The sequence below is a fragment of the Acanthopagrus latus genome, chromosome 2, assembly GCF_904848185.1.
Source record: "Acanthopagrus latus isolate v.2019 chromosome 2, fAcaLat1.1, whole genome shotgun sequence".
Lineage (NCBI taxonomy): Eukaryota > Metazoa > Chordata > Actinopteri > Spariformes > Sparidae > Acanthopagrus > Acanthopagrus latus.
The window spans coordinates 24,387,357-24,402,502 of NC_051040.1; the positions used below are offsets into that span (position 1 = coordinate 24,387,357).

The 15,146-nt window shown below is 41.9% G+C and overlaps 1 protein-coding gene across 6 annotated transcripts; it reads left to right on the forward strand.

Moving 5' to 3' along the window:
* Positions 1-1,959: 1,959 nt before the first annotated feature.
* Positions 1,960-14,824, forward strand: sidt2 (SID1 transmembrane family, member 2). 6 transcript variants are annotated; one of them, XM_037082148.1, is made up of 27 exons: positions 1,960-3,061; positions 3,154-3,275; positions 5,092-5,256; positions 5,414-5,459; positions 5,898-5,999; positions 6,343-6,426; positions 6,541-6,706; positions 7,074-7,167; positions 7,548-7,603; positions 7,820-7,846; positions 8,754-8,792; positions 8,882-8,959; positions 9,112-9,174; positions 9,552-9,667; positions 9,755-9,828; positions 10,382-10,448; positions 10,560-10,633; positions 10,762-10,885; positions 11,184-11,301; positions 11,442-11,578; positions 11,689-11,797; positions 12,459-12,535; positions 12,803-12,849; positions 12,958-13,063; positions 13,175-13,285; positions 13,389-13,502; positions 14,001-14,824. In XM_037082148.1, exons 1-27 carry the CDS (start codon positions 2,813-2,815, stop codon positions 14,061-14,063), a joined length of 2,628 nt encoding a protein of 875 aa, XP_036938043.1. In that variant the 5' UTR covers positions 1,960-2,812; the 3' UTR covers positions 14,064-14,824. The 6 variants fall into 6 exon arrangements, with proteins under 6 accessions (XP_036938043.1, XP_036938050.1, XP_036938059.1 ...); XM_037082155.1 differs by lacking the exon at positions 7,820-7,846 and having other exon boundaries at positions 1,961-3,061; XM_037082164.1 differs by lacking the exon at positions 9,112-9,174 and having other exon boundaries at positions 1,962-3,061.
* The last annotated feature ends 322 nt before the right edge of the window (positions 14,825-15,146 follow it).

Sequence of the window (15,146 nt, forward strand, 5' to 3'; positions counted from 1 at the left end):
GTGCGCATTATCACTGTGGTTCCCATGATTCAGTGATTCCCTGCAAACTGCTGCACTGTGTATGATCAGCTAACGTTAACACTTAAGTTGCAGTTTAACTCCATCCAGATAAAAGATATATATGTTCAGCCGTTCCTGGCGGTCGACTCTGCAGTGCCATGAAGAGGCACAAACAAATCATGGCCATGTAAGGTGTTCGTGCAAACCCTGCTATCATGATCTTGTAACACATTTTCACTCATTATTAGCAGTGGGGGGGGTTGAGGGACCTGCCATCGATTACTGTTTTAATCAGACGATACTGATGTTTTCTGCATTTATATTGATGCGATCTTGTCCAAGTCGTGAAAAGTGAAAACGTTTTAATAAAGGCACACTAAATTGGTGTGATGCCGCACAGTTATTTAAGATAATACGCCATTCTAAAATAGGCCCATATCATGCAATAGCATGCCACACTACCCTGCTTGTTCTGCAAACTTGCTGCAGAATAGGCTTGTTTTCTAGAGAGCTTGAGTATGTGGGGACAACTACAATGGTTGTATTCTACTCTGGAGGTTGTAGACAGCACCACCCCATGGTAGAGAAGAGTTCCTGCACCCCTTTACTCAGTGGTATGAGCAAAGCAATCAAACTGGGCAAAGCAGGCAGCCACCCCGATTCCTGACACCAAAGGTCCATCAAGTGGTTTGAGATGAACTGATTAACGTAGTTTGACTTTTGGTACATGCACTAAATCAGGTGAAATCATATGTCTTTCAGGGCAGGCCAGGTTTGTAGATGGGTCATGTATCAATATCTACTGCTGAGGAAGCTCACATTCTTAAATAGATGAAAACCTAGGGTCAGGGAATACTCAAGCTAACAGAAGCAACAAGCACTAGAGAACTGGTCTGTTTCTGGGGCTCTAAGTGAAATATAATAAAGATGTCATATACAGTGGAAGCAACAGGCGCCAACAGCTTATTCCATATATATATATATATATATATATATATATATATATATATATATATATATATATATATATATATATGGAATAAGCTGTTTCATATAGCTTATTCCATATATATATATATATATATATATATATATATATATATATATATATATATATATATATATATATATATATAGTGACCATATTATTTGTACTCAATCTTCCAATTACAATATGATTCCCTTTGCCGTTATTACTGGCCAATACCAAAATGCATTGCTGTAGTTAAACTTTTTATTATGGTAGACAAAAGATGACAAACACACGCGTGCTTGGTGGAGGATGAGTTGAGTGAAGAATCAAGCTGCCCAATGTCTGATGGAATGGCAGCAAATACTTCTGTGTGTTTTGCCAGATGGCAGCAGGGTGAACAAACTGTGGCTGGAGTGGAAGCTGTCTGTCAGTATCCTTTGGGCTCTGTTCAGACACCTCACTTCACTGATATCACTGATGCTTGGAAAATGGGTACCAATGATGTTCCACGCGGTTTCCAGTTTGTGACGTTCCAGTCAAGATGCTTTCTATCGCTCCTCTGTAAAAGTTGACAAAAGTTGCCATGGTGATGTAGCCATCTATCATTCCTTTAAGAAGCAGCGCCTTTTCTTTGTTAGTTTTTTGTTTGTTTGTTTGTTTTCCCACAGGCTGGCAATATGTTAAGACCATGACAAATTCTCTGTGATGCTGACTCCCAGGAAGGTAAAAATGTTCACCTGCTTTTCCACAGCTCCACTGAAGTAGAAACGTGTCTGTGCCCCCCCCCCCCCCCGCCTTTTTTTTTTTTTAACAATCAGCTCCTTGGTTTTTATTAATATTGAGCAGTAGATTGTTCTCAGTGCACCACTCTACAAACCACGTGATTTACAGATATTTGCTGGAACTGTCTTGCACCACAGTACTCATAGCCTCAGTGTTTCTGTATGCATCCTGTAATTCCTCTAATGTTTGCCTTATATAGGAAGGAGACGTGTCAGAGATCCTGGAAACTAGCTGATGACACATCATGTCTATACACAACAAAGAGGTCGGAAATCGTACAGCATTTGGACTGCGTTGTCACGGAAATATACTCTTCCTCCGCGTAAACCATACGGTTTAACATCACGCAAAACATCCTTTCTGCACTTTAACAACCATTTCCTATTGATAGAGGTACAAATTCCCCCTTCCCTGATCATTTGAGAAGAGGGCGGGTCCATGACGTCATGACGTCGCGTTCGGATTGTTTACCGTCTGAGCGTGAGGGGGTCGCTGATGGCTCAAGACGTTCACACTGTAAACACACTGAATCTCTGCACCCTCCGCTCCAGAAATACTCGCACAGTACCTAACCGCTGCGAAAACATACTGTGACAACCGCTCGCTCTGTGGAGACTTGGAAAAACACTCGCCGCTGGTTTACTGTTTTTACGGCCAGCGACGCTGGAACTGCCTCCGATATCGGAACATGGAGCCGCCTGACGAGCGTCCGAACCAACGATGCTTATGTTAGCACAGCTACCTAGCAGCCTGTTTCAGCTGAAGAGGAGACGGGTATCAGTTTGTTGTCTTTAAACGTGTGTCGTTGGTTGCACAACTGACAGCTTCGAGTTCGTTACGGATGTCAAAAGGGCGAGAGATACGTCTCTATCTAATGTAAACAGCCCGCAGTCTCCTTAGCTTGTTAGTTAGCAGCTGCTGTTATTGTCAGTCATAGCTGGAAGTAGCACAGTTAAGCTAGCCAGCGTTATCCCCAGTATTGCGGCTGAATGGGGTGGAGTTGGAAGTAGAAATTGCAGTGCCAGTTGCCAGTTGAGGAAGACGGTATCAGACAAAATGATGTTGAGGAGTTGCTGGAAATCTCGACATAAAAAGAGCTGTGGACCTGCCTCATGTTGGATCCGACCAGGGTTGGCAGCCCTGCTCTGGTTATGTGTGACCCAGTTTATTTGCGGCAGTGAGGCGGTGGGGGAGACCAAAAATGTAGTCCAGAAAGATGCAGAGTTTGATATCACCTACAATGACACGGTTACAAGCGAGAACCAGACCATCTATGCTTTCAACCACACTGTTTCCAGGAATAAGGTGAGTTTAGCACATTTGGTTTTCGATCGATGGTATCAAATATTGTTGAGCGTAATCTGATCGTTTCTCTCTCTCCTGTCGTTGGGATTCAGACGGAGGGAGTGCGAGTGTCTGTGGATGTGTTGTCACAAGGTTTCGAGAGTCCGATCCTGTTTGTGGTTCGACAGAAGCAAGCCGTGCTGTCTTTTCAAGTCCCCCTCATACTAAGAGGCCTGTGAGTATGTGTGCTCTCTACGTTGTGAACTGACTCCAATTAAACTCATGATTAAACTCGTGTATTTTGCCCCCCAACACCCCATGAAATACGTCTGAGCTCCTGACAATGCAGCAATATTTGAGTATGTTGCCTAGGATGACCAGCAGATTGTTTGATTGTGTATGGTTTGTGCTGTAACAGCCTGTTAGCCCGAAATCATCTGAGGTCTGGTTTCATTAAGAAATATTCTATAAATTATAGATCAAGGTGGAGCTTAGCCCCAATATGCTTTCTGTTCTGTACAGTTGAGAATGTCTCAACATAGAGTGTGTGTGTGTGTGTGTGTGTGTGTGTGTGTGTGTGTGTGTGTGTGTGTACAGTTTGAAGTATCTGTCAAATCTGCCCCTGGCACAACTTTTTAGTACAGTCACGTTCACATGTGATAAATGCCACATGTACAGTACAGTAAGGATTCATGTTTGGTTTAGGTATACCAAACTTATCAATTGCACATTCGAATGCTGAAATTCACTCCTCCATAGAGAATGAAAATGAAATGGGAACACACTGGCTGTAGGTATTGATTTAGCTTCATGTCATGACATTTTGTCACAGTACCTCAAATCACCAAATCAATTGTCATTGGACTGAAAGGCTACTATCCACAACACAAGGCTTTAGGCCTATTCTAGCCTTTAATATACATCTAAGTAACTAGACACATGTCAGCGCTACATAAAGCCATAATCCAAGCCTCCTACCAGGGAGTTTCCAGCTGTTGCTGCTGTTTTTTTCCCTAGAAAGTAAACAGTTGTGTCTGCAGATCATGTGGTAAAGCTAATGTTCTTGTTTGCTCAAGAGAGCTGCCTGAGTACCTGGTTGCCTTTTAAATGAAGGATGTAAAAGCTAGCTTTAGTGGAATCTTTTGTAGATGTGGTGAGATGGAAGATTTTTAGGTCTGCATTTTAGGATTTTCTCTTATTTGGAGATGCTTCATTATTTCTTTCCTGGATATATGGAATGGAGGCCAGTTGTTAATGTATGTTGTGGGCTGAAAACTACAAAATCGGCAGCCTTTAATGGTCTGCATTATACCTCAGTGGTTATAGAGCACACAGCATTTGTAACATGACTTAATCAGATGGGATTTCATAACATGTTAAATGTTCTGTGCTGTTCATTAGCCATTGGCTGACAGCTCATCTGCATTGTGATCTGTGTCCCCCACACTCCCAGGTAGTCTCTGTGGTTGTGCAACAGCAGAATGACCTCGCTACAATCTTGCGCATTCAGTCTCGTGGCTAGGCATGTTTTAACTGATCAGTGACGGACACTGGAATTTCACTTCCTCCTCTGAGATGCACCAGTGCAGATCTGTAGAACGCAGCGTACTGTAAATAAGTGAGGTCAAAGTCATCGGAGTGAAGTTACTTATTTCTTGTCACGTGCTCTGTTTAAATGAATCCAATCCATGTGGAGAGCTGCTTTTTACCGGAGCTCAAAGACCATTTAAGATGCATTACATAACTAGGTCATGTGAAACAGCCACCCTTGGAATGTAGTATACTTTATTATATTAAAGACTCTCATTTCGCTATCTTTTTTCTTTCATTTCTTTATGCATACAATCATCTATTGCTTTATTTAAAGAGCCTTCATATTCTATGAAAAGGAAAAGAGATTTCATTAGATATTATATATTAAATCTCATTTATTTTCAATGAATGCATATTCAAGGTCTAGTTAATCGCCAAACTCAGAACCAGTTGAATGTGAACTTGAGCCATCTTGGGTTTTTTTTCTTTCTTTTTTGTCATACTGTCTCTGTCTCCAGCTACCAGAGGAAGTACCCTTACAATCATTTGGGCCGGACATTGTGCCAGCCTCCGACCCGGGCTGCCTCCGAGACCCAGTACTTCTTTGTGGACGTGTCTACCCTGTCCAGCCAGGGTACCAACTACCAGCTCAGGGTCAGCCGCGTTGAAAGCTTCACCCTACAGTGAGTGGTACCTGATAGTAATCACACAAACACATGTCACAGCAGCTGCCTGACCTTTCAGCTTTAATTCAGTTGTAAATTCAAAAGTTTGGGCTTTGTAGTAACCAACATGTAACTCAGTGGTATGTCTGACATATGATTTTAACTTTGATTACAGGACAGACAAGAAATTCAGCTTCATTGCTTCACCATCCCAACCTCAGGTACGCATGGCTTCGTGTTTTTATAAGTGTGACACTAAGTGCTGCTTTACAGTGACAGAGGTTTATCTACAGAAATGTAGATTGACAGGCTGTGGAGGGTGGAGCTAGGGCACAGATTATGAGAAACTCTAGAGAACTTTTAGAAAGTAGAAGTGAAATAAATGGGGGGTGGGGCGTTAAGGTTGCAAGGAATTCAGGATGTTAATTGTTCAGTATGCAGCAACATTATTTTTGCTTTTCAGCACATGATAAAGGGAACAAATTTAGGTTATGTTTTTGGCCTTTGTCACAACCTCATAGTCCATCAAGTCAAGTCGTAACGTATACTCAATACTGAAGAAATAATGAAAACTGTAAAACAGTCGATTCTCTAATTCTATCGTACATCTTATTATACCCTTCTTGACTCCGTATCCTTTTTCTTGCCATTTCTCTCAGTACTTCAAGTATGTCTTCCCGGATGGGGTGGACACTGTGATTGTTAAGGTTAACTCAGACATGACCTTCCCCTGCTCCGTTATGTCCGTCCAGGACATCCAGGTACAGTCACTCCGTCTTGTCGTCCCCTCAAACCAGACAGCTGCTGTCCTTAAGTAGCCCCTGGCATTGCGGTCAGCATGCAGTAACACACTATGGCCACATGATGGCAGAAGGGAGTTCATTGCAACAGTGCTAGTGCAATGCAGAGCAGACACTTGTCACTTGTTTGATGGTATTGGGAAACTTAACTGAGATATTGGACTTAGACTCTTTTTAAGTTTTCTCTTCTTTGTCTGCTCATTATCTTTGTTAGTTTTTATTTAACCCTGTTCACCTCTTTTTCCCTGTGGCTTTAAATAATTTAACGTGTCAAGTTTCTCTCTGTGTCTTTCTTCCTTTTCAGTGCCCTGTCTATGACCTTGACAACAATGTGGCCTTCATCGGGATGTACCAGACTATGACCAAAAAAGGCGCAATCACTGTGCAGGTAACGTTTGACTGGCGCACAGACCACTTTTGTCACGAAGCCCAGATCACAGACCCCGCCATGAACACCAGAACAGAGCCATACCATATCTTCTCATTTCTTTCTTTATTCCAGAGAAAAGATTTTCCCAGCAACAGTTTCTATGTGGTAGTAGTGGTAAAAACAGAGGATGAGGCATGCGGCGGTCCGCTGCGTTTCTACCCTCTCCGTCCTGATGAGTTGATCGATGCTGGCAACCGCACCAAGGTCATTGATGTGGTAGTCTCCCCTGCTATTAACTGTAAGTCCCATGTTTACAGATATTAAATGCTTGGGCAGGTCAGTATATCAATAACATGTCATTATGGTGATATGACAGTATAGACCTTAAATTCTGGATATCGTTTTAACATGATACAGATAAGTGTTGAGTTTTGTCTCTCTCTGGTTTTATGGTGTATATATGTTGTTTGTCAACAAAATGCAACATGCAAGTTTGGATAAACACGCATCTTACCAGGGGCAATATTTTATGTAAACCCAAAAGTGATGGATAAAAGTTGGAGGCAGAAATGATAAATGACTAAAGGCTGTCGTTTAGTCAAGATGATCCAGTATTAGCATGTGAATAGGTTTACAGTAAATGTCTCTGTATTCCCTCTCTGCAGCGGAGGTGTATGTGATGGGTATGCTGTTCTGTCTGGGTATCTTCCTCTCCTTCTACCTGCTCATCTTGCTGGTGGCCTGTCTGGAGAACAGGCGGTAAGCTTTAGCACTTTTCTGTCCAGTCAAACCGACAGTTAGCTCCTGTGTCCACTTCGCATGCACAGGCTTGTTTCACTGCTGAGCTATTCACATCAGTGAATCTGAGAAGTCTTTCCTTTGGAGTGATGCATCTCCCCCCTGATCTCTCCTGTCGCCGCAGATGATCCTTATTCAAGACGTTAACATTTCAGAGACAATACATTCTAATGGACTTCATTTGGATAAATTACACTGAGAAAAAATATTTAAGAATCACAGAAAAGATGTAGGTGTAGAAGTAGATGTAAGATATAGATTTGTACGACTGCACCACATGAAGACGACTATACTGAATACAAATGATGAGAATTAGCATGTCTCACACTGTGTTTCTGCAGAATGAAGAGGAGAGAGGTGTTTCTGAATCCTGCTGACATGTCGCCTGCTGAGACAGGTAACCCAGCAACTAGCTATGATGGACCAGCCCGTTAGGGGTGTGTGGAGCATACCATTTTCATAAAGTCATGAACCTGCACTGTTAAGACGATGTCACGATATATTTTAACTGCACTTAACAAACAGCCTTTCTGTATGGAATTTAACGTGTGTGTGTGTGTGTACTGAAAGTGTTTCTTTCACTCTCTCTCCCTCATGCTAATGTGTGGTTCAGCCTCTCTGCTTGGGAAGAACGGAGATGGTATAACGACACAGTTACTCCTGTCTTGCACTTACTGCCCTTCCTCACACTGTGTTGCTTGTCTGCAGATGCTCTGCATGCATTAGCTCACATTACTGTGACTCTCTTGCCAGCATTCATTAGAAAAGGCTGGACTAAAGTGCTTCATGGACTATGTAGTAACATAAACACAGTACTATTCTAAACACTTAGCTAAGCTTTCATGGCTTCAATCAGGGAGATACAGATACACAGGACTCACCTGGGTACTTGTTAGGAACAGCACATCCACAAAGTACAATTGCAATCCTGGTATTTCACCTGTTTTTTTTTTACCAGTGGTAAAAAATACAAATCAAATACAAAAAATACATAAATCAATACATCTTTAAGTTGAAGAAACACATAAGTATGTTACATTATAATCAACCATGCTTGCAATATAATATATCAACAAATATGGTAGAAGTTGTTTCATGGAGTTAAATGCGTACACTGCTCATGTGGTTCTTCAGCTCAAGACTACCGCTCAGTGTGTGTCTGTATCTGTTCACCGCCGTGTACACTGACATGATTTGATTTTAAACCACAGGACGTGGTGTGTAAACAATCTGCTCTTTGCTGCAGTCACCACTCCTCACAGTAAACAAGCATCTGCACCCCTCTGTACTTACATTTTCACCCATTTTAAACACTAAAACTGTTATATCAAAGACACCTTTTCAGGCTATAGTTTTCTAACTTGATCCCTGCATGTGTTGTTGTCCTCCTGAGTTTATGTACTAACATTTCAGCTGCAGTGCTGTTTTCGTCTGCAGTGTTGAGACACAGTGCTAACTGGTATTGGTTGTAGTGGTGCGTGTTTATGTATTTGCATCTTTATTAACATATACTCAGCTGGGAGCTATAAATGTGCGTGTCTCCACAGGCAAGACTCCAGCCTCACCATACGAATACGGCTCCTTTGGTGAGTTTTTGCAAACTTCTGGTTTTGGTTATGTCTTTGTTCGTGTGGAGTTTGAATGAAATGTTTTTCCTTTACTTCTTCCTCTCCAGCTGACAATGGCAGCACCCTCAGTTCAGAGGCCATCACTGACAGCGCCACATCAACAGACAACAATTATGGATACATGGGTATGGACAAAAATGCCAACACACATGCACAAACACATTTTTCTGGTCCACCACTGTCACTTGTGCACTTGTCTCCACAGCTTGGCCTGCAGTTGGCTTCCTGTGAGCAGCACTTGTCACTCACAGGTTGTCTGTGTGTCTCTGTTCATCAGGACAGGAGCCTTTCAAACGCCGCCCAATCCTCAGTCACCTTCACCACATAGCCATCCGCATTGGTGACACGCTTCCGCACGATTGGCCGAATCAATTCAGAAATTTACACCGAACCAATCTGCACTATGTGAATCATACAAGAATGAAACTTAGATGTTGATTCCAAGGAGGGGCCAGATTCCTACTGTGATGACATTAATGACAAAAACAACACTGAGATCAAAGTACCAAAAATCGTTGCAATTTTTGAGTTTGAAATATTTGAAAATTGCAAAGAAATCCTTAAAGGTGTAATGTGAATGAACATGTATGCGTCATTAGAAAAAAATATTTTGAATGCAGACGTCCATCTAATTGATCAGATTGTCACTCCAGTGAATCAAAAGCCTCTTTTCTTTACCCCACCATGACTCCCTCCTTTCTCCCCTCCCTCCATCAGAGCGATCGTTGGACAGTGTTGGACGAAGCAGGCAGGAGTCTCTGAGCTCCGTGGAGGAGGATGACTACGACACACTGGAGGATATTGACTCGGACAAAAACATTGTCCGCACAAAAGTACGCCTCGTCTCTCCGTTTAATACAAATCGCAAATGGCCATTTTACTTTATGGGAGTCGGTGATAATGTGCTCTTTTTATTTCAGAAATTTCTCTGTGTTTCTGACTTGGCTCGCAAAGACAAGAGGATCCTCAGCAAGAAATACCAAATCTACTTCTGGTGAGAACACTGGTGGTTAATAACAAACACCACTGAAGAGTAGAATCAGCTACAACAATACAACACAGACTCCTTAACATCCCATTCTCAGCCAAATGGATCCACAATGAATTGTCAACTCATATTTAACATTTTGTTTACACTTTGATCTTATGTCATTGATTCTTCTTCTATATTACAGTTATGTTTTTGTGTATAAAAGTCAATAATATGAAATCTAAAACCCAATTCTCAACAATATGGTCACATTACAATTTAGAAGGACCCAGCTGTCCATTCCTTGGGAAATATAACAGATGTAAACTTGTATTTACTTTCCAAGACCAACTACTTTTTTAATTTTAGTGTGCATGGCTGAGCAAGCGAATGATAGAAGCATATTCATGTTTATGACAGAACTTTATGGATCATTACAAATACACTGTTTGAAAAGTAGCGGACAGTCACACAGTGAACTCAAAAAGACTTACCTCTTTGTTACAGAGAAGTGATATTCTAAAGCCTTCAAATGACCCTGTCATCATAATTCTAAATCTCATAATCTTCTCTCCAGGAACATTGCTACTATTGCTGTGTTCTACGCACTGCCGGTCATCCAGCTGGTCATCACCTACCAGACGGTACGCTGATGAGAAATATATTGTAATGTACAAGATATAATTAAAATGAGTTAAGAAGTGTAGTAAATATACATCAGCAGTCTGATGGTAAACTGGCTCTCTGTGCTTCAGGTGGTCAATGTCACAGGAAACCAGGACATCTGCTTCTACAACTTCCTGTGCGCCCACCCCCTGGGAGCTCTCAGGTGTGTTGTCAGCATCTGTCTGTTAAGGTGTCCCAATGTGTTAATACAACCAGAGTATAACAAGAAGAGATTTAAAAAGTTGGGTTAAAGTATTGCCATGACTGACGTTTAACTGTTGTCCAACACAGTGCGTTCAACAACATCCTCAGTAACCTTGGTTACGTGATGCTGGGACTCCTCTTCCTCCTTATCGTGCTCAAAAGAGACATCGTCCACAATCGCGCCCTGGTCCGCAACGATCTCAATGCTCTAGTAAGACGAATGCACATGTGCAGAAGTACAGTAGACACACTGTGTGGCATTATAAATTAGCTGATGTGCTGATGTGTGTGTGCCCTAGCAAAGACTGAAAATATGACTTTTTGCACAAGTTCCCATGGAATACTGTTTAGACACACTGCCCTCAGACAGCTTATTACATAGATAAATCTGATATATGAAGTATTGTAGGGAGGATGCAGGCACATCCAGACACATGTGGGGTAATTTAAATTATTTAGTAAACTTCATGCTCAGTTATTTTTTACATTTCCCCCTCTCTCTTGCCCAGGAATGTGGTATCCCAAAGCATTTCGGTCTGTTTTATGCTATGGGAACTGCTCTGATGATGGAAGGCTTGCTCAGTGCCTGCTACCATGTCTGCCCCAACTACACCAACTTCCAGTTTGGTAAGACTGCTTAGTCACGTTCAGTTGTATTCTGTAGTCCCAGGTTAGAGTTTGATGATTGGCAATAAAGACTTGAAATCTGATCTGATATTCAGTGAAAAGGCAGATGTGTCACTGATGTTTGTTATCTTTCTCTGCAGACACCTCATTTATGTACATGATTGCTGGACTTTGTATGTTGAAACTGTATCAGAAGAGACACCCAGACATCAACGCAAGTGCTTACACCGCCTACGCCTGCCTGGCTGCGGTCATCTTCTTCTCTGTGCTTGGAGTGGTATGTACACATACATCCAGACCGCTTCATAGTGAGGCCCTGGGTGAAGTTTAAACGCATGCACATACATACATGGACATTCTCTTAAGTTTGTGTTGGTCTGTCTGCAGGTATTTGGGAAAGGAAACATGGTCTTCTGGATCGTTTTCTCAGTGATCCACATTCTGGCCACTCTCCTCCTCAGCACACAGCTCTACTACATGGGCCGCTGGAGGTTCGGTAAGATCACGGCAAGAATCCTGAAAACTCCTGTCTTTAGATCATTAGTACAGAAGCTTAGAAATGCTGTGCTGCAATCATTTTTTTAAATTCTGTTATGTGATGACGAGTTAAGTTATTTTGTACTTCATAGTCTCTTGATGAAAGGAGATCTTAAGATAATTAGGCTGTTTATTACAGGGAAATGACGTTACTCTGATTCAGACAGCAGCCGCTCAGATAAAGCTTATCGTTAACAGCAGAGGTAAAGACATTATTGAGGCCGTCTGGTTTGTTGTGAGACTTGCAAGCCTGTGCCAGTGTACCCACAACCGCAACTCCACATAGCCTACAGACATCGGTTGACTTTGACCCTTGATCCTTATCAACAAATTAATTGGTGTAGCTAATTTAGTAGGATGTCTTGTGTACTGAAAGGAAAATGGATCACACCTACTGAAAAGATTGATGATGTACGCAATGACACCAAAATGGTTCCAATGTGCACATCAGTAAAGGGCACTCCATGATTGGACATATTCTGTTAAGTAGAAAACCGTAGGGTTAAGTTTCGTTTAAGGTGTCTCCTTGACATTTGGATTACCTGTGTGGCCACTGTGGTTTTGATCCTCACCCCCTGGACTAGTGTTTTAGTACATCAAACATTTTGTGTCTGTATCAGATTCTGGGGTGCTGCGCCGGATCGTGTACGTCATCTACACGGACTGCATCAGACAGTGCAGCGGACCTATGTACATTGTGAGTAATGACCACAAATGCCTGCGTCAGTATGTTTCAAGTGCCATCATGTTGTAAAGTAACAGAATCTCCCATTATTTTGAGTCTGCAAGGAATCCCGACGTTGAAAAGTGTATGTAGTTTATACAGAGAATATAAGACGCAGTTAGATCTTCAGTTGTTGGGTGAAAAATGAAAAATGATGCCCTAAATTCTGAAGATAAATTAATGTGTCAAGTCAACATTACTTGCTTGTAAATTATATTCCCTCTTCTGTGTGTTTGACAGGACCGAATGGTTCTGCTTGTAATGGGGAACATAGTCAACTGGTCTCTGTGAGTAAACAACCTGTTTCGTCCTGTACTAAAGTAGAGACGACGTGAATAAAAAATGCACAGTGCAGGAGTAAATGCTGACATCATCTTCCTGCGCCCTGTCTGTAGAGCGGCGTACGGCCTCATAGAGAGACCAAACGACTTTGCCTCCTACCTTTTGGCCATCGCCATTTGCAACCTGCTGCTCTACTTTGCCTTTTACATCATTATGAAGGTGTGTGTGTGCATCCACGTTTCCAAGAAGCATCTAGATCTATTAAAGAGCCGAAATGTTTTGTATATCTAACAGTATTGTTATTGTGTGTGTGTGTGTGTGTTTGTCTAGCTGCGGAGTGGTGAGAGAATCAAATGTCTACCGTTGGTGTGTATTCTCTTCACGGCTGTGGTGTGGGGCTTTGCACTGTATTTCTTCTTCCAGGGTCTCAGCACCTGGCAGGTCAGTAAATCTCTTAAGGGAGCAATCGCTGTTTGTATTTCCACTGAATGCCTCCCTGTAGGCGTGGCATTAATTTACTGTGTGTTTCTCTCTGCTGACACAGAAAACCCCAGCAGAGTCTCGTGAGCACAACAGGGACTGCATCCTGCTTTCATTCTTTGACGATCATGACATTTGGCACTTTCTCTCCTCCATCGCCATGTTTGGATCATTCCTGGTAAGATCTTATTTGTTACGTGTAGATTGTGGCTCATTTACAATTTCAGCACTTGAAAAAAGATTTCTGTTTAGAATTTGTTTGATGGTTCCCTGTGGAGTTTTGACCTAGTAGTGCAAAGGAGTCAGTCACCCCTTTGTTTATGTTGTGCATGTGCATGAAGACACATGCTTGCAGTTGAGCCCATACACAGTCCTACCGATGGTATCACACAGGAAAGGAAGGGGACAAGCTACATAATGTGGCTTCAAACTATTTCTGGATTCAATACATCTAAATCAGCTTTAAATAATATTTTATGAGGAAGGGTTTTTACAAGAAAACTCCACACGGCACATTTAACTTGCATTAAACAATGACGTCGGATAGTTGCCAATCCAGTAAAGCCAGGGTTAGCTGATGGCTTAAAATGGACATGTGAATCCAAAATGTTTTTGGAATGGCAATCTGCGAACAGGAGACTATTTTCCAATCCCTCTCTTACCTGTCCCCTCCTAGGTCCTCCTCACCATGGACGACGACCTTGACACCGTCCAGCGAGACAAGATCTTCGTCTTCTAGATCTTCTGTGATGAGCTAAGCTCTTCTCTCTGCCTTATCACTTCTTCGTCTCTTTCCGTTTGCGTCCCCATCATGTTCTTTAAGGAAAAAAAAAAAAGCACAGCCAGTAGCTTGTTTGTCCTCAGGCTGTAAGGGGGGCATCTCTCTACCTATCACAGCCAATCAGCCAGTCCGGGAAGGGCATTAACCCCTCCTTCCATCTGTATGGACACAAAATGTGCCAATGAAGAGCTGCGTCGACGTCGAGTGATGCTGAAGTGTTTTGTCCTCTCGCTGCCATCATCAATATAACTGTTGTGATCGATGTTTACTTACAGCTGGCAAATGAAGATAGCAACATACACACTTGCTTAAAAAAAATTATACGATTTAACTTATTTTATACTGTCCGCATTACATCTGACCTGCAAGTCAACAATGCATTTTGAAATTACTGTTTGTATGCTGTTTATATGCCGTGCGAGTGTTTGTACAGGTGTGAGTGTGTTTACAGAGATAAACGTGAGAACATGAAATCTGTCCAGTCTGTCAGTGGCCTTTTAACATTCTAATCATGTTAGTCACATACTGTGCTCTGATTGGTCAGATCCTCTCGCCCGTCCTTCTCGTTGGAGAATCAAATGATGATGATTGTATTTCCTTCTCGACTGCCCGCAAGTCTGAATGCGAAGAGTTTTTTGCACTGTACTGTATGAAAAATCTGATTTTAACGTCGAACATTGCAATGAGCGGTTACTGAATAAAAGTTTCATTTTCAGATACTTCTCTGTTCGCTGTTTTTCTGCATGTTCTAATGATGACTGCCATCTTCAAACGTGATGAACCTGAACCTAATCTATGAATCTGAGAGCCTGGCACACGCAGAGGCCCTGCAGGTTGTCCGGTTGTGTGTGAACAAAATACAGAATGATAAAATTTGGGTGTCTGCATTATACTCCCAGGAGTCACAGCAGGATCAGTAGACAAGCAAAACGTGTGTGTATATATATTTATAAAATTATATTTATTAAAATATTTTTTTTTTTAGAAAAATACAGTATTTATTTACACAAATATATATGCACAAAGGAGTTTCTCTCTGCA

Bases quoted from the DNA above. Each gene is read 5' to 3' on its own strand.
- sidt2 (XM_037082148.1), top strand. From the start codon at position 2,813: ATGATGTTGAGGAGTTGCTGGAAATCTCGACATAAAAAGAGCTGTGGA. The intron at 5,460-5,897 runs GTACGCATGGCT...CATTTCTCTCAG, and splicing joins CTTCACCATCCCAACCTCAG to TACTTCAAGTATGTCTTCCC. The intron at 10,449-10,559 runs GTACGCTGATGA...TCTGTGCTTCAG, and splicing joins TGGTCATCACCTACCAGACG to GTGGTCAATGTCACAGGAAA.